Genomic DNA, 25,082 nt, shown 5'->3' with positions numbered 1-25,082 from the left:
TCGCTTTCTAGATTTCTAAATTTAATTTCATTCATGTAGTGAATCGAGTAGTTGGATAAAAAAGAAGCTAAATACAGGTTTATACTGGGACCAATCACAATGAATGTAAACTTTAAGTGGTTTTCTCTTATTACAGAATCACAAATACAAATCTATTGGAATGTTTTTAATAAATATTTATTGTCAATAACAGTAACAAAACACAAATGCAATTGTCTCAATTGCACTGAAAAACAATAAGGCATATTTTCTCAACTAGCTCCTCCAAACTCTGTTTGAATTAAGATTCAAACTTCCACCTGTCTTTACCTCATTAGGGTTTGACCTCACACAGCCATGTATTGATTGTAAAAAATGTTTCATACAGCGTTTCCTGCTACTTCTATTTTTCAGATAATTTTTCTGACCAGACATCCTTTTTCAATATTTTATTGCAAAAATATTACCATGAAAAGTTCAATGATACAAAACATAAAAAGGGCATCCTGTAAGATCAGTATTCATAATAAAGAATCCTTTAAAATGACATATTTGACAGATTTTCTCTTGATGTTGCTATGCAAATGCTGTTGTACTATAAGTGCAATAATGAAAAAAGCTCAACACATATTCATGTATATACTGCTAAGGGCGTAACATTGTGGATATGTAAGCTTAGCTGGCCCTGTGGTTATGGAGCTGACGGGCTCTCAGAGAACAGTGGACGTACATAGCGGCTGGTTTTGTCCGCCCCCCTCAGCAGTGCCAGGCCTCTCACATTCTCTGTAAGTACGCTCTACTGAGGAGCTTCAGCGGAGCATTCAGGCCTGTCCGGTCTCCACAGATTCTCATTTCACAGGTGACTGTGGTCGGCTTCAAGCCTGTCTGTGCTGCAGACACAACCATTCAAGCTTTACAGATAAATTTAGGGACCTTTTCTTTGCATTTCCAGTAACCACTATGTGCTGTTTGCTACTACTTCTTTTAATAATTCCTGCAGTTTTACATAATCAAGGGGACCAATTTACAGAAAAATTGACACTTAACTTCACTTTTAATTCTATCTTCTGGCATTTAAAAACACTACAGTATACAGTAAAAACTATCAATCCAAACTGTAGATACAGTAAACGAACACACCTTGGCGAACAATCACATCTGCCAAAGTGGCACTTCTTTTTTTTTTTTGTTCCTGTTGCCCCTTTTTGTGCAAATCCAGAATTACTGACAAAAAATATATAGAATTGTTAAAAGAAAATCCAGAAAATACAAACATTTTAAAGGAAACTACAGCAGCACAAGACCTTCTTTGGTGATGGCAATCTGTACTGAATTGAGGTGCATGTCCAATGATAATTCCAACTGAGTATGTTTTGAGCAGAGCAGCTTTGCATGCAGGTCCCAGATGCTATTAAAAAGAAACATTTTAGGTAACATTTTACCTACTGGTATATTTAACCCCCTTCTGATGGACTGGCTTTGTTAAGTCCTCTCTGACATTAATAAATTCATTACAAATGAGGACCTGCATCCCAAAACACTACAGAGCGGCCACTCCTATGATGGCATCACTGGATTTCGGTGGCACCTTTCCCTTGTGTCGATCATTGCTTCATTTGAATTCCGTCGAGGCTGTCTGCTCCTGAAGCTGAGCCTGAGAAACCAGCATGATATACAAATATTTTGCAGATTATAAATTTGTTGCAAGGCAAATGCATAATAAAAAAGCCAGTCTAATCCCTTTTCATAAAATGGGAGTTCAGCACAAGGTGGCTGTTGAACAGTTAAAGTGGAGCGCTACTGAATGAGCAGACCCAGAAAATCCTTAACCTATGAGGTTGCCATGTTAAAAGCAGAAGATGATGCAACATGAATGAATTTATGACAGCTCTGATCAATATCAGAGCATAATAATGGTTTCTTCTGATGATTATCTGCTATTGGCACATGTTTGAATGACAATGGAAGGATTCAATTAATATGAAATGTTAAAACCAAAAGTTCCTGAATTTTCAGCAAATAGATCGACATTTCCCAAAAGATCCTATTTAACATATATTAAAATTGATCAAGTGCCTCTTTTTGATGCATCAAATAACCACATTCTCAACACACAAACAGTTTTTTGCATTAAAAAAATCAAAACATTCAAAGTGCGTGTTATAATTTTCCACATGGAGACCTACATTAATACCTGCCATATGTGCAAGACATCTCTGAAGCAGAGTTTGTGGGGTCGGCATCAGGGTTAGACGGGGAGTGATGCCGTGAAATATCAAGTCTAAGGATGGCACTGCACAATCTTTGGGAAAAGTGGGAAATCATGATGCATGACTGCTCTGCTTTTTCAGAGCAGCCTCCTCTTGCTGTGAGGCGAGCAGTGCCGATACCGTCTGCTCGACTGTAGCTCCAATCTGAATACAAAAACTGCAAAAATGAAAAAAATAAACCCTGCTGTCCATGTTTAGCTGGTTTCTCCAGCATTATCTCCATTGTTGGTGGAGTGCCAGGGCTGAGAGGGCCAGAATGGTTGGCAGGGCTACAGAGGGAGCACAGAGCGGGGCTGAACCATCCACGGGCCCGCTCCGGTCAGCTTCCACCACCGGGGCTTCGGTAGCGGCATCGTCCATGTCTGTGGGGCAGGCGTCTGTGCAGCCGCTGCCGCTGCCTGAGCCGCTGCCTTCATCACCTGCAACAGCAGAACAACACGAGCCAGGGTGAGGATTTAGGGTTGCCAGGATACCAGATTGTAACAGATTACAGATTGTAACTTGTGGTTTCTAAAGCAGTGGTTCTCAACAGGTGGGTCGAATCCCAAAAGTGGGTCGTGGAGATGTTTTAGAGGGCAATGAATTTGTGTCTGGAAAAAATGGTGGCAAAACCTCTATAAAGTACTGCAGCCCTCAGTAGACATGCATCCACCTGTTTTATCATGATAATGGGTATTATTTAAATGTCTTCTATTTCAACTCAGTATCAACCAAACAGCATTTCCCATGCTAATGCAGAAATTTCTCAAGCTCTCTAGAAATTGGCAAAATAATATAATAATATTAGTAATGGCAAAATGGGATGTAAAAAAGTGAGTTATGTCCTGTTTCTTTTTTTCAATAATGAAGTATACCTTGTAGGGATGTGGGATATAGGATTTTTGCTGATATGCCAATATTTACAAAATAATTTCAGCTGATACTAACATCTAAATATAGTTCAGAACTTAAACTTCAGTCCTTAAAACACATCAAAGTTTAAGGAATGAGGAACAAAGAAAAAGACTTCAGCAGATGTAGGTCAATTTGTCCAGCCTAAAACTCTATTAACTATTTGTTCACATGACCAGTATTCACTGCTGATATAGGGAGATTTTTATCAGCAAAATATTGGTTGTAAATATAGACCAAAAATTTCACAAAAGACTGATCAGAGTACATGAAAGAGATAAAAAAATGTTTGGTAATTCAAATGTTTGCTGTGTAGAGCCAACATGTTCTAGCACAAATGTCCACATTATGTACCTAATACATAAAGGGAGTCTGTGGCCTCTGTTTTAAGCAATTCAAAACATTTGCAACATCAAAACAGTACAATAGTAGGTATTTTTTCTTTGTTTTAATAAATATATAAATACAGGAACTTTTCAGGACTTAAATTGCCAAAAGAACTGTGAATTTGTGCAGAAAATCACCTGATATCAACTAAGGTCCTGGTTTTGCGATATCTGAAAATACTGTCTAAAATATCGACATCGTATCGTGATCAATCAGGTGGTTTACACCACTAGCTTGTAACCCACTGTTTTACCAAAAACCTGATAAAAACAACACACAGATATTGAGTAAAACATGCTTAACCCTTAGAGCTCACGTGGCACAGATCCGTGGCACAGGCACACCACTTTATTAATCACTTGGTAACGTTTGGACTGTAAGTAATGGGCACTTAATTGTTTATTTTTTAATATGAAAGCTCTCTGTTATGCCTTTCTGATTATGTTCTCCATGCATTTGTAGCTTTTACTGAAGATTTTCTAGTGAGCCCAGAATTTCCCTGACTTTCCGGGGTCCCTGAGGATGGTGTTGTCGTAAATAACAAGAAGTGATAAGTTAATAGAAACATTGATAACTTTTGAACCATAAGTCAAAGACCTTCTTGTCATTCCTTTTTTACCCCCCAATGTCTTCGTAGCCCTAAAAGACGCCATTCTAGCGAGGCCAGAACTTTGGTGACTTTTCTGGGTCTTAAAAGATTGAAGCCACATTGTTAGATCCCATAATAAGCGTCTTTTTATAAATTTTTAATCACTTTTCAATCACTTACTTCGGCATTCTGCCCAGGGCATCAGCATATTGTTTACTGCAATGCATTGTGGGAGGGGCAGTCGACCAGTTGCATCTCTACTGCTTTGAGGAATTGCACAAATGAATCTTACTGCAAAAAGGCGCATGGACTTATTCTCAGTATATATGTAGATGTTTTGAAAACCGTTAATCACAGAATGTTTATTTTTTCACTGTTTTGTCTGTGCAAAGAAAAGGCTTAGTCACTATTGTTTACTGTCTTCTTTTTTTAATCAAGTGACATTACTGTAGTAGATACATTTTTAAAGCCCAGATTGTCCTGAAAAAAAAGGATGTATAGAGCTTGACTGTGCACCACAGGGTTGATGTTTTATAAGCTTTTTAAGACAAAAAGTCCGGACGAGACATGATGGTGAAAAAAATAGCCGTGAGCTCTAAGGGTTAATGGTGTAAAGACACAGGAAGTGAAAATTACCCCTCACAGTGGTGGGATAGTATCTTAAATCTCCCAGCTGGAGGGAGTCAGAGCCTACAGGTGGATACTGGGTTTGTGGTGGGGCTGAAAGCAAGAGCGCAGTGCTGATTCAGCGCAGAGCTGGAAAACAAGCTTATATCGGCTCTGATCCGACTTGATCAGCTGCGAGACTGGCAATAAGTTCAGTTCATAAAGGTTTAACATGAACAACATCACTACTGGAGTGTTTGTCACTCCTAATCTGAGAAAAATCCAAAGGCAAATACAACAAATCATTTTTGTTCACAGGGCTGCTTTAATAGAGAATTTATTTGAATGAAAATACTACAAACCACACGTGCTGCCCCCAAACTGCCCTCAAACGGAGTTCTCATTGTTTCATACTGCCAACAGCCGTTGGTAGTTATTTGCTCTTTCTGACGCTGATTAGCTCTGCCACAAGGTTAGGTAGCATTTCAAAGCAGACAGCTCATCAACATGATTGACAGACCGGAGCGTGAACTTGACCGAGCAGAGCGGCGAGGGCAGCACTAAAAATAACTCCTGCCTTGTAAAAACACAGATTGTGGCAGTGAGAAGAGAAAATTGCTTACTTGAGTCTTGAAAGTAGATATCGTTTCCGTTGTAGGCGTTTTTTAACTTGTTGGTCATCACCCTCAGAGCCATGATCTGCTGGCGGATGAAGGTGTCGGGGCGAGTTATGTCCACACCCACCTCGGGGTTGTTCACCTGGTTTGTGAGTCCATCTTTTTGAACTTCAGGGAAATACCTTTGGAGAGTAGAATACATTACACACATTTTTAGAAGGCTCTCAAATGCAAAAGAACAAAAAGTAAAGATTGCCAGAGATGGCTGTTTTGATGTCTTCTTAAAGCCACCTGAGGATAAAACAACACTTGACCTCATCGTTCAGGGTCGCATTCAGACAAACTTGTGATATTTCTGAGAGGAAAACATGTCAGCTGTCTGCATTCCTGTTGATAAATAAGTAGCACTCCGTCATGTGAGGGCATTCCATAAATCGCTTCACACAACAGCATTTATTTCCCATAAACCTACGTCATTCTGGGTGATATACACTGCTGGTGCTCTTTGATTTGATCGCTGAAAATCAGCCAATGGGCGCCACTTTGGCTCAGCTGGAAGAGCGGACACCCATACTGAGGTTATAGCCCTCGACGTGTTGGTCAAGGGATTGATTATTTCACGTTTCCTGTCCAATGAAGGCAAAAAGCCAGAAAAATAATCTTTAATAATACATTTTAAAAGCCAATTATGCCACTTATGAAGGTGAAAGTAACAAAAATTAAATAACAAAAGTACAGGTAGCAATGAAGTGGTAAAATTAGGGCTGTCAAAAGATTACTATTTTCAATTGCAATTAATCTCAGAATTTCTGTAGTTAATTGTGATTAAAAGCAACCTGTTAAACACATTTTTGTCTTCAATTAAGGGTAACTGTCTTCCTGTTTTGATATAGACCTTCTTTTATCGGTAGATTTTAACGTGAACTTAACAGCAGAAAAAATAACTTGTTACGAATTGAAAATCAAATGAGAGAACATTAAAAAGCTAAGATGACTTCGACTTGTCTGCTGAGATGTCTGTACATTTTCTAAAGTAAAATGAGACGGTGGTAGACTTATTTTAAATCACTAGGGAAAGGGACAATAAAGCATGCAATTGATCGTGATAAAAAACAAGAGTGCGCTAATTGGGAACCTAAATTAATCCCAATTAACCCAATTAATCTTGAGAGCCATAGTAAAAATGTATTTCATGCTTTGCCTTGCATTCAAGTAAATCAATACATCCACTTACCTACATGGAAAAAAAACAATTAAAAAAGGCTTTTTATTTCATTGACAAGTATATTTGAATGTTATTTATTAATAGACTTTTTTCATTTTTTTTTCTTTTGGTAATATTTAAAATCTGTATGGGTGAGGGTGAACAAGGATTAAAATGTCAAATTGGGAAAAATGTGTCAGTAACACTACTAGCTGACACAATAAAGTTTAAAAAATGTGTTTCAATTTAAAAAATAAGTGATACATAAATATAGAAATATAGAACATAAATATGTTGTGCAACCAGATTGGGCTGAGCTTTTATCCCCGTATGAACCGGGTCACAGTCTGAGACCCTAGAGCTCTGTTGGCTGTTTCAAGGTCGAGACTAAAAACCAAGGGTGGCAGAGCTTTTGCTGTCAGAGCCCCCAGACTTTGGAACAGCCTACCAGAGGAGATCAGACAGTTAATGTTTTATCTCTCATGCCGTTATTTCCTTTTTATATTGCTTGTTTGCTCTATTGCAAGGCTTTATCTTTTATCTGTACGCATATTTTAATATATGTTGTCTAATGCACTGTGTTACTTGTATTGAAAACTGCTATACAATTAAAGATTATTATTATTAATAAATGTCTGAAACTTCCCAGCAGCAATGGAGAGGTTTTAAGATTTTTGGGTACTATTTCATCATTAAATTACTTTTAGGGAGTTTTTGAGGCAAGATATTGATGTTGGTGATTCTTTACATTTACAGTTTCATGAAATTTTGACGTTGAATTGTAAATATTCTCCGTTATTTCCAGAGTTGAGAAGCTCCAGGCACAGCCAGGGGAACCTGCATCAACACTGATCACAGCAGCCAGCAAAAGCATTCTGGATCTCAGGCAGTAGGCGATTTTTCTAGTTTTCTAACTGTAAAAACATCACTCTTTTGTCGCTACATGTGTATTATTATAAAGTAATCCATGTCCATGCAGACTGTGGGGCATATCTGATCCATTTATCCCCATAAAACTGCAAATATTTACAGTCACATACATCTATTTATCACCTAAATTTCTTTAACAAAGGTATGATAACCAAGCTTAAATACCAACACTGATATAATTTCCAAATTTTTTAAGAGTGATGTTTTTACAGTTAGAAAAACAGAGAAATACGCCTTCTGCTGGAGATCAAGGATGCTGCTCTGGTCTGTGCCACTGCAGGTCAGGAGGTTTCTCTGACAGGATTTCTGGCTTGTTCACTCAGCTGAGCCTGGATATGGGATGAAGTTGTAAGACCTAAACTGTGACAGGATTTCAGAGCTCTAGCAACAAAAGGAGTGATATCAACTCTGAAAACAATTCCAATTGGCCATCACATATCTTAATACTGTAAATATCAACAATCCCCAACATCAATTTCTCACCTAAAAAATTCCCAGAAGTTTATTTAGTGTGAATAAAATAGTACCAAAAGTCTTTAAAAACTCTCCATCACTGCTGTGAAGTTTTAGGGCTGGGCAATTAATCGAAAATTAAGATTAAATCGCAATATGGCCTGCTGCAATTTTCAAATTGCAAAAGGTGCAATATTTTTTTGACCTGAAATATGTCAAAATATCATTTTATTTTATTTTTTTGCAGCAGGTGTTACGCATGGCATATCATGCAATCATTCAGATGCCATTTTTTAAGAATAATCTACAAAAAAAAAAACCTACCTTCTTTTTTGTACTTTTTCTTATTAAATATAACAATGACAAAAACACTTTAATACAACAATGCATACCCAGTTTGCAATACGAGTCAAAACCATCCAAATTAGACATCTTTAAAGAACTGTTCAGTCCTTATTTAGGAATAAGAAAAAGTCAGTGAATAATTGCATATCAAATCGCAATTGCAATATTGGAGAAAGAAATCTCAATTAGATTATTTTCCAAAATCGTTCTAGTTTCAAACATCTTTATCCAGAGTTGAGAGGAAGTGGTGATTATTTAATCACTGGATTATCACTTTTACTTTCACTTCACAAACATTTTCATCGCTTGAATTTTAATTCACACATATTATTGATGCTAAATAGTAATGTTTTCATCATCACTTTTGTGACTTCCACTCTTAAAGCCTCTTTCTTTAAATTTCTTTAATCAAAAAGATGCAATGCCACTGTTTTTTCATCAGTTTTCATTAAATCAACCTCAACTTAATTAAATGAAATAACAATTTATCACCTTATTTTTTAATTCAAATGCATTTTTATCACTTCATTATTCAATTTAATTGAGCTTTTATCACCTCTACTTTTAATACTTGATTTTTTTCTACTTTACCCTTCATAACATATATGATCAAAAATTTATCTTTAAGGGTTATTTAGAGAAATAAAGTAAAATAAAATCAAATATCTTTTGGTCACACAGATTTTTTCTTAAGAATGACATTTCAAAAAGGATACTCTACACTTTATTTAGATTTTAGAGTAAAAACAAAAAAAAATTCTGGACAAAATTTTAAGGAAAAAATATCAGCAAATCACAAATCTGTTTTCCCATTTCTTTGCATCATAGAGACACTAAAAAGTGTACCACAGCATTAATAGTGCTAATCTGGCCCTACAGTCTTTGATGAATGTGATTAAAATAAGTTTTGACCTGCGTTAGCCTCGGGCCCTGGTGCACTCACCTGCCCTTAGTGTGTCCATTCCAGCACTCCTCATCGCTGGTATTTCCAGCGGTCACTCTGTCCTCCACGCACATCGCCTCGGGCAGGTTGGACCAAAATTTCTTTGACAGCTTCAGCTTCTCTTTTATGTCGACCACCTGAGCAAAGACAAGGGTCATTACACAGGAGCAAAAAATAAAGCTGTACAAACAAATCAAGCTTCTGTTCCAGTACAGCTTCAGAAGTTTGAGAAATGAAGGTCAAAACTGTGAAGGAAAAAAGGCTAAAAGAGCCCGAGAAGAAAATTCAGATAAGCAAATAAGCTGACCACAAAACTGAGATAAGAAGTGACTCCGTACAGAGAGGTCTGCCTGGCAGTAGAGAGAAGGAGACAGTCTGCTCCTAGTGTGACACAAGAGGTAGAGTCAGAGCTGCACTGCCTCACCTCATGCCCCAAAAAACAGGCTGTAGGAAGTAAATTTATTCCTGAATTATGAAAACCTGAATATGGAACATTTCAGACGCAGAGAAAGTCTGGTGTTTACCAGGAGGAAAAGTCAAATGTAACTTTTTTAAGGGTAAAATAGATGTAAGGTTTAAATGATATCAGATCATTAGACTTTGATTCAGTTTTTACGGTGACTCTATGACACTGTAATCTACAGTCTGTAATCACAGACTTAAATGTTAATAACCACAACAACTGCCTGATTCTTAAGACTACAGCAAGAATCAAAGGATCTCTGCCCAAAGAAGACACAGAGAAAGCTGTTAACGCTTTATCTGTAGCAGGCTAGATTACTGTGCTGCGTTTCCACAGGTCTGACTGAATCCATCAGACAGCGGGTGCTCATCACCAACACCAAGAAAGTAGAGCATAGAGCGCCAGTCCTCAGATCTCTGCTCTGGCTTCCTGTGAGTCAAAGGACAGACGTTAAAATCCTTCATGTGTAAACCACACTGTACCTATCAGATCCTTTAGTCCTCTATCAGGCATCCAGGTCATCTGGGTCAGGTTTACATAATGTTCCTTTAACCAGAACCAGGCAGGTTAAGAAGGCAGTACTTTTAGTTTCTATGCTTCTCACCTGTGGAGTAAACTAAGACTTCCTACATCTGTAAGCTCTTTTAAAACAGCTCAGAAAGTATTTTTGCTACGTTTGCATGAGTTCAATCTCCTCTTAGCTTCTTCAAGCATCTCTTTTCCTTTCATATTTGTTCTTTTAATTTAATCTTACATTTAAATCAATTTTACAAGTGATAAGCTGTTTTCTTTCCTTATTTTTACTGAATTGTCATTTTCTTTCCTTTTTCACATTTTTATATTTTACTTTGTCTTTCAGGTGTCTTTTAATACTTTAAATTTTATAAATATTAACTCTATAAAGTACTTTGAATAAATGGTTCTCTTTGAATAAATTAAGTAAAATTAAAGGAGACATTAACATCAGGTTTTAAACCAACTAAAGAAGCAGCAAAAATACAATCTCCAGGAAATAAATACTGAGGATTTCCTATTTATAATGATCATATAACTTGCCAACACCTCCTTCAGTTTAGACAGATCTCTCTCTCTCCTCAGCTTCTAGTCAAAAATACGACTGAGAATCTGAACATTTTAAAAATCTTTGGTAGTTTCTGTTACAATTAATCATCAAAATGATTAACTGATTTATTGTTGTTGTACCTCTGCTTTTGAAAAGATAATCAAACCTTTCTGATATAAATATTGCCTATAATGTATTTATTATACTCTAAAAGTTGGGACTTAATTTTTGGGACTTTATCTTTTATTACATTGTTTACATTGCATGATGTTGTTGTTTTCTGTCTAAATTCTTTTTTTTAGTGATATATTTCACTGTGTAAGAGAGAAATGGAATTTTGATTCTCTGTATGTCCTGTACATATGGCAAAACTGACAATAAAGATTTTTAATCTTAAATTTCTATTATTTTTTTTAAATCTTTTGTCCCAATATCAATTATCTGTATTATAGTTTCTGATTATGGCTTACAGCTTTTATGCCTTGTAGTTTTCTTTTTTATGTTGATTGTGTGTTTTTCTGTTGTCATACATTGTTATTTGAATTGAATCAAATGTATTATTTCTAGAAAATGCTTACAAAAAGTATTTAAGTATCAAAAAGTCTGCCAACCTAAAATAAAACAACCACAAAGAAAATAACATAAACTGACACATATACATACTTTAGAACTTAGCTGTACTTTGTGTTTAATGACAATTAAGTTCATTTATTCATTTATTGAAAATTAACACAAATGCATGAATGCACAAAGGTCAGTGGTAGGAAACAGGTGGCCCAGGGACCACATATGGCCCTCCCCCTCACTCAGCGTGGCCCTTGAGTTAATCTAAAATATCAAAAGAAAAAAAAAAAAAAAGAGGAAAACATGATCAAATCTGCCATGAAAATGTGAAAAATAGACAAATGTTTGTAATTATTGTTATTTATTAGTCTATCTTGGTGAAATTAGAGATATATTTGGCCTGAAATGTCTTTAACCCTTTAACGCCAGTTGTATCAAATTTGATACACACTTATGTGAGACTTCTGTCTAATCAACATGATCAATAATTTCCTTAAAAGCCTTTCGTACACAATCAGATAAATGACTAAAAAAATGCCTCTCAGTAGATTATCAATTGCCAGCAATGTCTAATGTACTAAATGTGATACAAAGAGAAAATATGTGACATTTTTTGAGTTTTTTTTTCTTATTTTGGATTTCAGTACATGGTTGAATAAACATCTTAGTTCCAAAAATATGGATTTTTCCGGCTATTATCCAAGGTTTCAGGCTTTAGAGGGTTAAGGCATTTGTATAATAAGCTAGATATACAAGTAAAATACTAAAATAACCATGAACTTTTATATTGCACTATATATAAAAACCTTTATACTGGTTTAAATTTTGTGTCAAGCTGAATAAATAAAGCATTTAGAGTTGCATTTGCATGATGAAAGTAATGTACTTGCTCCCCTTTTTAATTAAAAGTACTAATAATTGTTTTATTGAGAATATTTCATAGTTTGGCCCGCTGGCTTTGGGAATAAAAACAAAGTTTCTCTGACATAAATGAACAACAACTTTTAACACATCAGTCTTCCATGAATACACACTCAATACAATGAATTTCACTTTTTATTTTTTATTTATACTGATTTTATTCTTATTCATATCTGAAGCTTTGCAATATTATTGTAACAATAAACACATTTATTTTCAGGAAAATGTAGGTGTAGTAGGAGGCCTGAACCATGATTTTTAATGAATGGATACATATTTGTAGCCATATGGAGATTCTCTAATTAGATTTTTTTCTTAATTCTTGTATTGATGCTGTTGGCTTAAAAGCATTACACCTACACATTTTTGTAAGCAATACAAATCTGCATGATATTCTTCTGGAATCTATGAAAAGTTGTAGATATTTATCTAGCATTTGTGTGCAGTAAACTTTTTATTTTTTTTTTAACTTCCTCTTCCTATGTCTAACACGGCCACACCTTCACTCTCACCTCTTATCCAGAGGATTACAGAACATGGAATTTAACTCCTAGACATTTTAACTCCCCCAAAATTATTCCTGCTTAATTTTTCCCTCCATGTTGACTATCTAATGTTTGCATCGTGAAAAGTAAGGCCATGCAGGCTTGCAGCCATAATTTCAGCTTCAATGTCAGACATAAATGCTCCTTTGCATCCCGGCCATGTGACACAGACAGATATCGTTCCCCGAGTCGAGCCTGTTGAACTCCCAATCTTTCATCAAACACAGAATTTGACATATTTCAGTGAAGCTGAGGGAAAAGCCTGATAGCAGCAGGTTGGCCCCATTATCTTTTTCCGTCTGACTTGCTGTTGGCTTACGTGAAATTGTAGTGAACCTGAGCAGAACATGAAAGGTGCTGTAGTGCCTGTGTGACGCTGCTGTAGGCCCCGACTCGCCTTTTGATGTGTTAATCCTGTCACACTGATGCCAAAGCACTTCAGCGGCTCTGATACTGCCCAGAGGGTCAAGGCTGTGCTCAATGCAAGAGATTGACTGGCAATGTTTGACTAAAGCTCACATATTAAGTTTGGTTTACACCACGGAGAGATTCGCAGTTTTCCTTGGGATCAGCTGGCAAAAGCAGGCCTACAGAACTACAGAAGTTTAAATTAATGCAAAAATCTTAACACCTCATAGATGCTAATCAACACCAAGAATAGCACCTGCAATCTACACCTAAACATGAAGATATCACTTGTTATTTTAGCTGACAGACTTTTTTTCTTGGCTGAGAAAGCTGATAATATCTTACAGATTTTCATCATAGTCTAAAATGTGCATTACTGTTGTTTAGAAGCAGCAATATATCTATTTTAAAGAGTGATGGATGATGAATAAAGGAAGTAAAGCATGGTTTTAGAAGTTAAACTTAACTCCTATCAAGAAAAATAATAAAAAGTGCTAAAATCCAGTGCTTTTGGAACCTTAAACACCTCAAATGCCTTATTTTGAAAGGCTAAAATACAAAATATAAATAAAGTTGACAATTTTTCCATATTACAAATAATGCTGTTGGGAAATTTTCCTTCATTGCGCATTGCCCATGAATAAATAATACAGCTGCAATAAGCAGCCCTGCCATGCAACCACATGCAGAGAGCACTAGATGGCACTATGTATCTGAGAAATGTGGTGATGAAAGCAAGCAGGGAGAAAATACAGCAGTAGAGGGGGGGAATAAAGTGAGAAAACACATTACACATTGGAATAAATTATGTGAAATAATGATTTCCCTTGACACGAATTTCAATGTGATATAACAAAGAGGTCAATGACTAATGAAATCTTTAAAGTCACAACAATCTGCAGTCTAAACAAGATGATCGAGAGTCCATTATTATTCCAGTGTGGGGACAGCATGAGGAGGTATGTGTGGAGCAGAGCTCCTCATTATAATCAGCTGTCTATTACTGACAGGCTTGATATCCTCATTAAAAAATCACAATGAAGATCACAGACAACTCCCTCCCCCTTACCATCAGGATATTGCATTGTATTTGTTTCCAGCGCCTCCTAAAAGATGATTGTAATCACGATGCGTGATAGCTATTGCAATCTGTGTTGACATTAAAGGTGTTATTAGAGGGTGATACCTACGGTTCTGTAATAAGGGCTGACAAGGCGGCTGATAGAAGCGTTTAGACATCCGATGTGCACAACATCATCATTTATGTCATTGTTCTTCCTTCGCATGACTTCATGAACTCATAAAGCAAAGAAAAACGTTTATTACAGAGAGTGCTGGGAAGTGACAGGCACAGCATCTGTATGCATTAACGTTTTCACTGACACTCAGCTTAAGTCATGTTTTAAATAGAACAGAAAGAAGATCTTTTTAGTCACACTTACAGACTAGGAGAAGGAATCAAAGTGAAACTCAAACTATGACACAAGGCCATCCCATATGATACAATACAGTACAGTACTAAACAGTATGGTAGGGTATGGTACGGAGAGGTAAAGGATGATACTGTACACTATGATACATTGTGATATGACACAAAAATATGTGATACAATATAATATGACAAGCTAAGATAAAATAGGAAAAGACAAGTTGAGATACAATATAGAATGGTGTACAATATGGTGAGGTACAGTGAAATACAATAGGATAATAAACAGTACGATACGAAGCGTCATCAGCCAAGTCAGGCAGAGGTAAGGCCAAGTGAAGAAGCATCCCCCTAGATCTGCCTCCCCCATTCACTCATTAAGCCTGGGTCTGTCGAAGTTGTAATTATGAGTCATACTAAGGTAAGTCTGTTATTAAAACATTTGTGAGTTATGTACATTGATGTCTTTGTGCTAGGTTTCAACAAGCGGTTGTGTCTTACCCAGCTTAAACTAAGAGTCTTATTTTGAAGGATGTACCTGCACTGTTAGTCATTTCCTGAATATAAGGTGCCCTTCCGCTCTTTGTCTACAACCCTGAAGAAGACCTACGTGTCAAAACGCGTCCAGTGTGGCCTGTTAAGCCTAAATTAATGGTAAAAGGACATTTTGAGTGCTGACCTTTCCTGCTTCTAGTTTAATCTTTGTGGTCATGCACCTACTTTTCAGTTTAAGCAGGAGGGTACCACCAATGGCGTCGATCCTCCGTCTCACCTGGTGGTTCCCGCAGGCAGCTTACTTGCCACACCTTACTTTAGCCTCAATTTTTGGCCCAAACATGCCCAAAAGTTCTACACAGTACTGTATATATTTTCTAAACTGAAAAATGTGTGACAGACTTAAGTAAATACCTCTTTTAGCATTTCAACATTTTTGATAGGATTTATATAACACTTCAGCATCAGGGAGGGCAACACAATAGCACCTACATTTGAATGTGATTTAATTACAGTGTGTTGCAAACAGCTTATAAAATGAGAATATTTTCCTTTTAAAAAGGACCTGTCATTTGTAGAAATGTTGGTTTTTAGTTTGTAAGTTCAATCAAGCTGTCTAAATGGAGCTGTTCAACATTAATGAGACAATGTGCTTAAATGTTTTCCTTTTAATCACCCACTCACACTGGCACACAAACACAGAGTCAAATACTTGGTGAGGTGCCACTCAAAGCATTAAGTTTTCAGGAGTAACCTGCTCAAGGACATTTGAACACTTTCATTATATCTCAGCCTCTCTTTTTTTATCATTACCCCCCTTTCTGCCAATCTTGTCATTATTTTTTCATTGTGTAATCATAGTTTTGTAAAGTCAAGGCTAATCAGTGTCTATCTCATGCTCTACTCCACTTAAGAAATGAATATAAATATATATTTTATACATTTCCAAGGAAACAATGGTACTGCAAGATTGTGTATGGCCTTGCTCTGGTCCATTCTCCACATCACATCATCTATATTCTATGTTTCTTGAAGGCATTTTATATAATCTCGCCTGCAATTATGTAGAAATGGATTCCTGCAGGTGGTTAAAGAAAGGGCTCTGAGTGAATATTCTGCTTTAGACTGAGGATTGTCAGTCATTCCAATAGCCTAGACTAAGAAATACAAGAAGCCATTGTTGACTGGATTTATTAACAGCATTGATTTTAACATTTGAAACTCAAACACGTTATAACTGCTTTTGTAAGAGACTATTTCCGACTATTTTCCATGTGTTACTCTAACAGCGGGTCACTGAGTGTATTACTGATTTAGAATAAAGAGCAGAGTGCATGAGAATGGCTGCAAACCTGCAGGATGTAAAGCTACAGGAAGGTCCTTTTCAGACATATTCTTCTCTCTCAACACTGCCACAAGGCTTCCTGTCCAGATCAATACATTACTTCACTTCGTTTCCATCTTTGTCTCCCCCTCTCTCTTTCTGTCCTTCCTTCTATCATGACTCTGGTGTCGGTTTTTGTGTCTTCAAACTCCAGTAAGTGACTTGAATGTAAGATTTCATGGCCATCGCATGTGCAGCAACAGATTGGTCATGTTAACACATCATAAATGCCAGAAAGGCAGACAGCCAACAGAAGAAGTCATTATTGATTATTTGGACTTAAAAAGTTTTAGGTTGAATCTCACTGAGCACAAACTTGCTTGCATGATTTTCTAGATGTAGAAGTCAAAGGTTGGGTGAGTGAAGAAACAGGAGATTTTCTCAACTTTACAAGACTTTAAGAAAACAAGACACTGCAACTGAATGAGAAGGGAACAAAAGGGTCTCAATATATAAAAGAAATTGATGCTTCTGCAGGCTAAGCCTCTAGCAAATAGTGCTTCTTTAGCTAACAATGCTAAATTTGGTGCGAATGTCAGCTTGTTGTCTTATACATCCCCTGCATATGGGTTGACCGATGTTGGATTTTCAGGGCCAATATCGATACTGATTACTGGTAGGGCATGAGACCAACAACCGGTGTTTGTCATTAATATACAAAGCCTGCTTGGCTTTCCCATGAATTTTTTTTGCAAACTCTGAGCAGGCTTGAGGCTCCCACCTACTCAGTCTGCCATTAAGCCCAGATCATTGGAGGGCTGCAGTAAGGGTTGTTCTTTTGGGACATCGCCTCACAGGATCTCTGAGCTCAGAGTGACTATCTGGTTCTTGGTCACCTCTCTTACTAAGACCCTTCTCCCCCTACAGCTCATTTCTGCTCTTAGAAGAGTCCTGGTTGTGCCAGACTTCTTCCATTTGATAATTACAGAGGCCACTGTACTCTTAAGAACTTTCAGTGCAACCGTCTTTTTTTTTTTTTTTTTTTGGTAGCTTGCCTCAGATCCGTGCCTTGCAACCAAGCTCTGAATGCAGTCCCTTTGACCTCTTGTCTTGGTTTTTGCATTGTCAGCTGTGAGGCCTCCTAAAGAGATGTGGGGTCCTCTCCAAATTATGTCTTACAAATTTATTTTACCACGAGGTGGACTTCAATCCAGGTGTAGAAACATCTAAGCAACGATCAAGAGAAATGAGAGGAACCTAAGCTAAATTTAGTGTTTTTGCAATTTCTTTGAATTTTTTCATAAATTTGCAAACATTTTATAAATGTAATTTTCACTCTGTTAAGATGAGGTACTGAGAGTAGATTAATGAGAATAAAAATGATTTTTGAAATTGTAGCATCAGGCTGAAACATAACAAAACTGAAAAAGTGAAGGAGGTCTGAATACTTACTGAATGCACTGTATCTAAGGTTTTACCCAGCTTGTGCACCAGTTTGATACCTTGTACTCAATATGAGGAAAAACATCTTCCAGAGACAGTTGCTAATGTAACAAGTATATATTAAATAGAGGGAATGCTTTTACATCACTTTAGGCACGCAACATGACTTATTAGCTGGGCTGAGTGCTTTATGGGGAACAGATGAAAACGGGAGAAAAACAGACAAAAATCTGTATAATTAGGAACATTTGGACTGGACAGAGATCTGTACCGTTTTCTTAAGACACAGTGGACCATTGACATTGATATGTGGTCATGTATATTGAGTTTCCTGACGTTTATAATGGACTTTGTTTCAAGTAATGCAGAGACTGAAAGCTCACAGCAGCCTGGTTCATCTATGATGGATGTTAAACTGAATTAACAGTGAAAAGTTCTGGCAATACGAGACTTTAGATCAGCTGTTTTTCTGTATTTCAGGGTTTCGTTTTCTTCTTCTTATACTTTAACTAATCTTTTAAAGGTTGCTCTGAGGTTGTATAATCTGTTTGCAAAACTTCGGGATGTAGCCTAAAAATACCTAGCCTATGTTGTCTGTCTTTCTTAATCTAGTTCAATTTTAACACCAGTTAAACCATTACTTCAATTTTGATGTGATAAATTTACACAGTATGGCTCTCAACTTTCATATTTTGTCATGAAACTGTCATGGAAATAACTTCAGTATTTAACCAAATAGAACTCAAACTAGTTTACAGTGGCTTCTTTATTGAATCAGTGATAAATATCAGAGGACTTCATAATTTGCTGGTCTCTCTCCATAAAACCAACTGTGCTAATTGGGCATCATTGGACTATTTATAAAGCTATAGAACATGATCTGTTGTCAAAAAAAACAAAGAAACAAAAAAACATCATCAGCATATTTTTAAACTACCTTTGCTCTGATCCATAACCTATGTTCACTGGACATTAAGGAAATTGTTGTTTTCTTTCAAAATCAAAACTGAGTTGAAAAAGAAAGTTTGAGGTTTTCTATACATTTCCTTTAAAATATTCAACAGTCTGAGTTTGCTTCTAAAACCATAACAAACCTCAACATTTCAGTTGCTAGTGCAAAGTCTTGGACTGATTTCTGTGTGCAGGTTGTAGCTGATCCATTTGTTCAGGTTAACTGAGTTCGAGTGTTTTTGTTGTTTAAACTGAGTTTCTGCCTTTTTTGGCCAAATCTTTGAAAAAACCCCCCCCAAAAAATGCTATCTGATCTCAATGGAACTAACCTGGCAAAAAAGGTTAAATAAAAACAAGACATTATCTCCTGTTCCTGTGTGTGTTTCAGGGAGTTTGTATGGTTATACAACAAGCCTTTTAGTAAACATTTGGATGAGATTTGTGTTGAAAATAGATCCAGGTTGTCTCTGACACTGGTGATCTGAGACCTGACTCCTTTCCTAAAGAGCTCTGAGAATAAAACCCAGTCTTTCCTTCAGCTGTGATATAAGACTGTGAACTATCTCTTCTCTGCAGTGAAGAACATCTTTTTCCTGTTTGCACAGTAAACAACTCCAGTACCATGACATTAATGAGCTGTAATTGCTCCTAACATTCCTGTAGCCTTGTATATATTTAATCTTTAAATACTTTTTAATTCAATCATGAAAACAATCAAATCAATTATCTATATTTGTCTTTTCTCTGTGTCCTGGTTAATCTGTATCCATAACAACAAGAACAACAAGCAGCTACAGCACAATACAAGACATTAATTTCAGCTTAAAGAGTTAGCTGAAGCTCAGACCACGTTTTTTTCCCATACAGACCCCTATGTATAAGGGGATTTAGTAGTACTGTTGATCAGTTTAGGGCCAAAATCTTGACATTTTTGTATTTTGTGTTTAAAAATGTGAACAGTGACTGCCCTCTACAGGTTGAAATCATCTGCTGTGTCTAAAATTTTTTTTAAATTTATCTACCAGCTGATCTGGTGATGTACACAATGTGGACAAAAGTACTTAGCCGCCTGACCGTTTCACAAACACTGGCTGTATTATAATGTACATGTATTCAATTGCATGTACTTTAATATGGAGTTGGCCCCCTTTTGCAGCTATCACAGCCTCCACTCTTGGGAGGCTTTCCACAAGATTTTGGAGTGTTTCTGTGGGAATTTGTGCCCATTCATTCTGCAGAGCATTAATGAGGTCAGGCACTGATGTTGGAAAACATCTCTGAGATGAAACCTAAAAGCTCAGGATCCAAATGCAACCTCATCTTTAAATTATTTTTTCCATCTCCCCATAAATTAAATCTATTCAGTCAAACTGACAGGAGATACAGTACAGTGTTTACCCGCTGTAAAACCTAATTGGCAAGCTAGAATGGACAAACATGAGGAAGTGTTTGCAGAATATGATCATTTCCAAAAACAACAGCATGAGTCAATGAGATAATGGTGTACGCAGGCTTAAAGTCTGTGTGTTTACAGACACTCTAAGCATTTCTTGCATTATTTATTATCATCAGCCTTTCTGGTGCATGCAGCTGAACGCTCACACAGCCAAGGCATGAGATTATCTGTTTGCATGTGAGCAAAGGTGGCGGCTGCGTGCCACCTTTCAGCTCTGTACCATGACCAGCGTTTTTTTTGCAGATGCCCTTGCCTATTCTCAGATCAGAAGCTGACATGTCGCCGGCTTTGAAGCTGCAGACGCACTCCTGGCGACAGTACAATGTCAGCGGCCTAAAAGCTCCTATCTGGCTGTGAGATCATGCCTAGATGAGCGATCCTCCTTTCAATAAATAAAAAAAGAAACATTTGAGCGCACTAACCTAACGCTGTCCTTTTTTAAGCATATCCTGCAGACACTGCTGCCAAAGCTCAAAGTGACAGCTGTTAGAAGCTAAATCAACCCTTTCTGTTTCACACAACTTATTACACCTCTATCTTGTAAAATTAACAATCAGACACTTTTCCAGCAACTATCTAGGAATGTCATCGCAGCTTCACACAGAGCATATCCCTCTGCTGCAGCTTGAAGCTAAATGAGTGCATGTTCAATCTAATCATAGACTCGGCAGCAGCAGGTCTTGCCACCAAACCCACAAGGGGCAGACAACTCCTCGATCAACTTATTTTCCCTGGCAACTGCTCCTCCTGTCTGCATTAAAATAGTTTTTCATTTGATACGAATGCAGTATTCTTCCTGCGGCTCAATTACAGAGGTCAGCGAGTCGGTCCGGCTCATACCAGAGACCTTGGCCATGCTGTTAAATCACTCCCCGACTGACCAGTGACCACTTTGAGGACGGACAGAATAGTTTCTCACAAGGATGGAAGGCTGCAGTAAGAATAGCTCTGCCTCTTCATCACATTCTCCTTGGAGTTATATTGTTGACCGAGGTGATCTTTAATGCTAATACGAGCTACTCTCTAACTTTGGGCGCACTATGTGGTAATGCAGCCAAAAAATAGCCTGCTTAAGTGTCGAGTATCAGGGTGCTGAGGCCCGCTGGGTGTTTCAATCTGCTGTCTAACAAGTCATAAAGCACTGCTCATTGGTTTAGGTCTACTCATAAACAGCCGATTCTCTCAACCAAGACATGCCATCTGGCTCTTAAAATAATCAGCAGAGTAGAGACAACATTGGCGTTCTGGAAGCACACGACCTCTGCGATAGTGTTTTGAGTAGCACTCGACTCCTCTTTGTCTGATCTCTTTTGTCCTTGTCGGGAAACATTCACCTCAAAAGGTGACTGTCAGAGCAGGTAACTACCCGAGTGCATATAGATGTGGGCTGTTTTCATCCGATCAATATCCATCAGCAGAGGGCCAAAGCAAATATGTTTCCCCCCCCTCTGAGACTGCGCTGCAGATGAGGCGAGAGAGACAGCTGTTTATCTTGCAGATGGGAAAGCAAATCATGGAGGGAAACAGAGCAACCACACAAAAACTTCAATGTGGTTTGACATGACGGAGCAGGCGGTGGGTTCTGTCCTCACTGCTGTCACTTCACACACCCATGTGTTCATGATAAACCCATTTTTAGCATCTTTTAGCAGGCCGGTACTTTTTTGTTTTCCCCAACCCTCAGCTGGAGCTGCCCTCCTTGTTTGTCTTGATTACAACTGATTATGTCTCAGCATAAAGCTGCCACAGCAGAATACTAAAACATGATTTAACATGACATCTCAACAAAGCCTCAGCCAGGCCTCTGAGTGTATATCTCTTTCCTATATCTCCTGCTGACAGCTCTGTCAGGGACAGCACTGTGAGACTGTTATTACGCTGCTTCCTGGGAATGGATACTTGACATAAAGTGAAATGGTATTGTTATTCAAAGAGGCTTTTACTTTGTGTTTGTTTTGATTTGGCAGCCCAAGCCACAAAAATGCTGCGAGATCCATCTTAATGTTATATTTCATCTGGCAGAAACTGAGGGAAAGATGCAGAAACTTTTAAGGCCATAAAAGCAAAGTAATAACATACTTATCTCTTATCAGTGCAGATTTAAAACCATCGCCTTTAAAAGCACTCTGCAGTCTGTTGATGTAATTGCACAAGTATTTTAAATTGGATATGCTGCCATACTGTCTGGCTTTGTTATCAAAGATAGTCTTGATTCTGCACTTCAGAGAGCGAAAGCTGCACACAGAGTTCATGTGAGTTCTCTGACAACCCATACGTCTCGTTTTATTTGCAACTTTCAAGCCTGTATAAATGTTGTAGGAGAAAATCGTTAATTCAATGTGATCGTGATTCTCTGTGTACCTTGAAGAAACGCAGAAAAGAAAATAACGCTGACTCTAAAAATAGAAAGAGCTATGTTGTTTTATGAGATGCTTAATGACAAACCAACAACTGTGCTCTCTTCAGGCAGATATAATCAGGTTAGACTGGTTTAACATTTAATATGAAAAGCACCAACAAAATAATTACATATTTAAAATTATGCAGCTTTCTTCTGGAATATTATACACTCAGCGTCCACTTTATTAGGTACACCTTGCTAGTACCAGGTTGGATCCCCTTAATTCTTCGGGGCATAGCTTCAACAAGGTGTTGGAAACATCCCTCGCATCAATGATGCAAATCATGATGCTCCCCCTTTCTGGGGGAAAACATTCCACGGCAGTCAATGGGAAAGACTGGGCCATTAGGGCTTTAAAAGCTTAAAATATTAAAACCTTTTGGTTAAACCAGGGGTGTCAAACTCAATCACAGCAGGGGCTGGATTCTGGATTTAGGTCTAACCTGAGAGCCTAACAGGGTCAACATTTAACCATAACCGTCAACCTCATTTTCACCTGTAATAAAATATGAAAAATAAAAATCATTTGGAAATTCAAAAAAGAAAAAAAGTAAAAATGATAAGTTAAAAGGCTCAAATCCGAGATAAAAATTCAAGTTATTAGTTCAAAAGATCAAAACACAATATTAAAAATAGAAAAAAAAAAGGTTTTAAAGAGCAAATATATGAGGAGACAGTTAAAATCATGAGTTTGAGAGGTCAAAATATGAGATCAAATTTGAAAACATAACTTTAAAAGTAAAAATGTTACTTAAAATTTTAAATTGTGAGTCTGATAGGCCAAACTATGGGATTAAAAAGCTAAAATTAAGAGTTGAAAATGTCAAAATATGATCAAGAATTCAAAATGATGGCTTAAATAGTAAAACATATCACTTAAATTTATAACTGGGAGTCTAAAAGGTCAAAATATGATTTAAAAAAGTAAAAATAATTAATTTAAAATGTCAAATTGTGAGAAAAAAATTGAAAATGTAAGTTTAAAAGTCAAAATATCAGATTAAGGGGTGCAGGTGGCCGAGTGGTTAAGGCGCGCCCTATGTACGCGGACAGCCCGGGTTCGAATCTGGCCTAAGGCCCTTTACCGCATGTGTCTCCCCAACTCTCATCCCTGTTTCCAACTCTATCCACAATCCTCCTCTATTAAATAAAGGCACAACACTGCCCAAAATAAACCTTAAAAAAAAAAATTAGATTAAAAAGGCAAAGTAAGGAGTTGAAAAGGTCAAAATATGACTTGAAATTTAAAATTGAGAATCTAAGAGATAAATATGTGATACATAAAGTACAAATTCTGAGTTGAAAAGGTCAAAGTATGAAATGAAAAGTCAAAATCATAAATTTGAGTCGTAATCTTCAGATGCAAAATTGAAAATATGACATAAAAACAAATTCATTTCTTTCCCCACATTCTTAACTTTTTATGAAATCTTTCTGACTCTTTACTTTTTCAAAATTTTATGGCTTAACAAGGATATTTAACACCTTTGGGTTAGACGGTTATTGAGAGCCCAAATCTAATGGCCAGTGAGATAAACATAGTGCCTAAGTGCATGTGATTGGCTGATTAGCTATTTGTGTTAACAAGCTATTAAACAGGTGTACCTAATAAAGTGGCCAGTGAATGTAGATATATATGGTTTAAATGACACTTTAATGCAAAAATATTGCAGCTGTTTAAACCAAACCACTCAGATAAAATGATCTGTTCTTTTCCTCCACTGATGAAAAATGACTGTAGCTCATGTTGTATTTACATACTGTCAACGCACAATAGGACAAACTCAGTGGCCTGTTTTACATAACACTGCCATCAACCATTCTCCCATTCCCATGGCATCTAAACGATGGGGCAATATGGTGCATCATGGTGAGCGAAATTTATCACAGCGATCCCACAGTGAGAGAAAAATGACAGAATATTGATGAAGCAGTGGTGAGTTTGTGCTTGTGATTGGCCTGGGGCTACAACAGGAGAAGTTTGAAAAAGGGAGATGATTAAAGGGAAGCTATGCACTGTGGAGAACAGAGCAATCACGGGTAGGCCCCGCTCGCTCCCCGCAGCCCGTGTTCCCCAGAGACACACGCAGCCTGGAGAGCAACGGGGCCAATGTGCCTCATTAATGTATTGACAGATATGAACTGAGCAGACTCCGGGATTAGAGGCAGAGAGATGGAACAATATATATATGAACATAAATCTTTTTTTAATGAAGTAACTGACCCTCTTTTGTAGAAATGATACCCTTTATAACATAAATGCTGTTAGGCAAGCCTAACCCTGCAGCTGAACAGTGTAGAACATGTGTAGGTAGTGTTTTTCACAAAAAAGTTCATCCTTCCTTCTTGTAGAAGTCAAACTTAACACTCCATGATGATGAAGTCTTTCCACAACATGCCCTTAC

General features: G+C 37.3%; 1 protein-coding gene across 1 annotated transcript in view; it reads right to left on the bottom strand.

Moving 5' to 3' along the window:
* Nucleotides 1–168: 168 nt before the first annotated feature.
* The window catches only part of LOC121522980 (glypican-6-like), a 189,141-nt gene continuing 164,227 nt past the window's right edge, over nt 169–25,082 (bottom strand). The window contains exons 7-9 of the mRNA XM_041807688.1: nt 9,215–9,351; nt 5,346–5,521; nt 169–2,668 (exon numbers count right to left, since the gene is read on the bottom strand). Of these exons, the coding sequence (XP_041663622.1) occupies nt 2,463–2,668; nt 5,346–5,521; nt 9,215–9,351 (519 nt within the window). The 3' untranslated portion in view covers nt 169–2,462. The remainder of the gene's footprint in view (nt 2,669–5,345; nt 5,522–9,214; nt 9,352–25,082) is intronic.

The sequence above is a fragment of the Cheilinus undulatus genome, linkage group 15, assembly GCF_018320785.1.
Source record: "Cheilinus undulatus linkage group 15, ASM1832078v1, whole genome shotgun sequence".
In the NCBI taxonomy this organism is placed as follows: Eukaryota; Metazoa; Chordata; class Actinopteri; order Labriformes; family Labridae; genus Cheilinus; species Cheilinus undulatus.
This window is presented reverse-complemented; position numbering and strand designations above follow the sequence as displayed.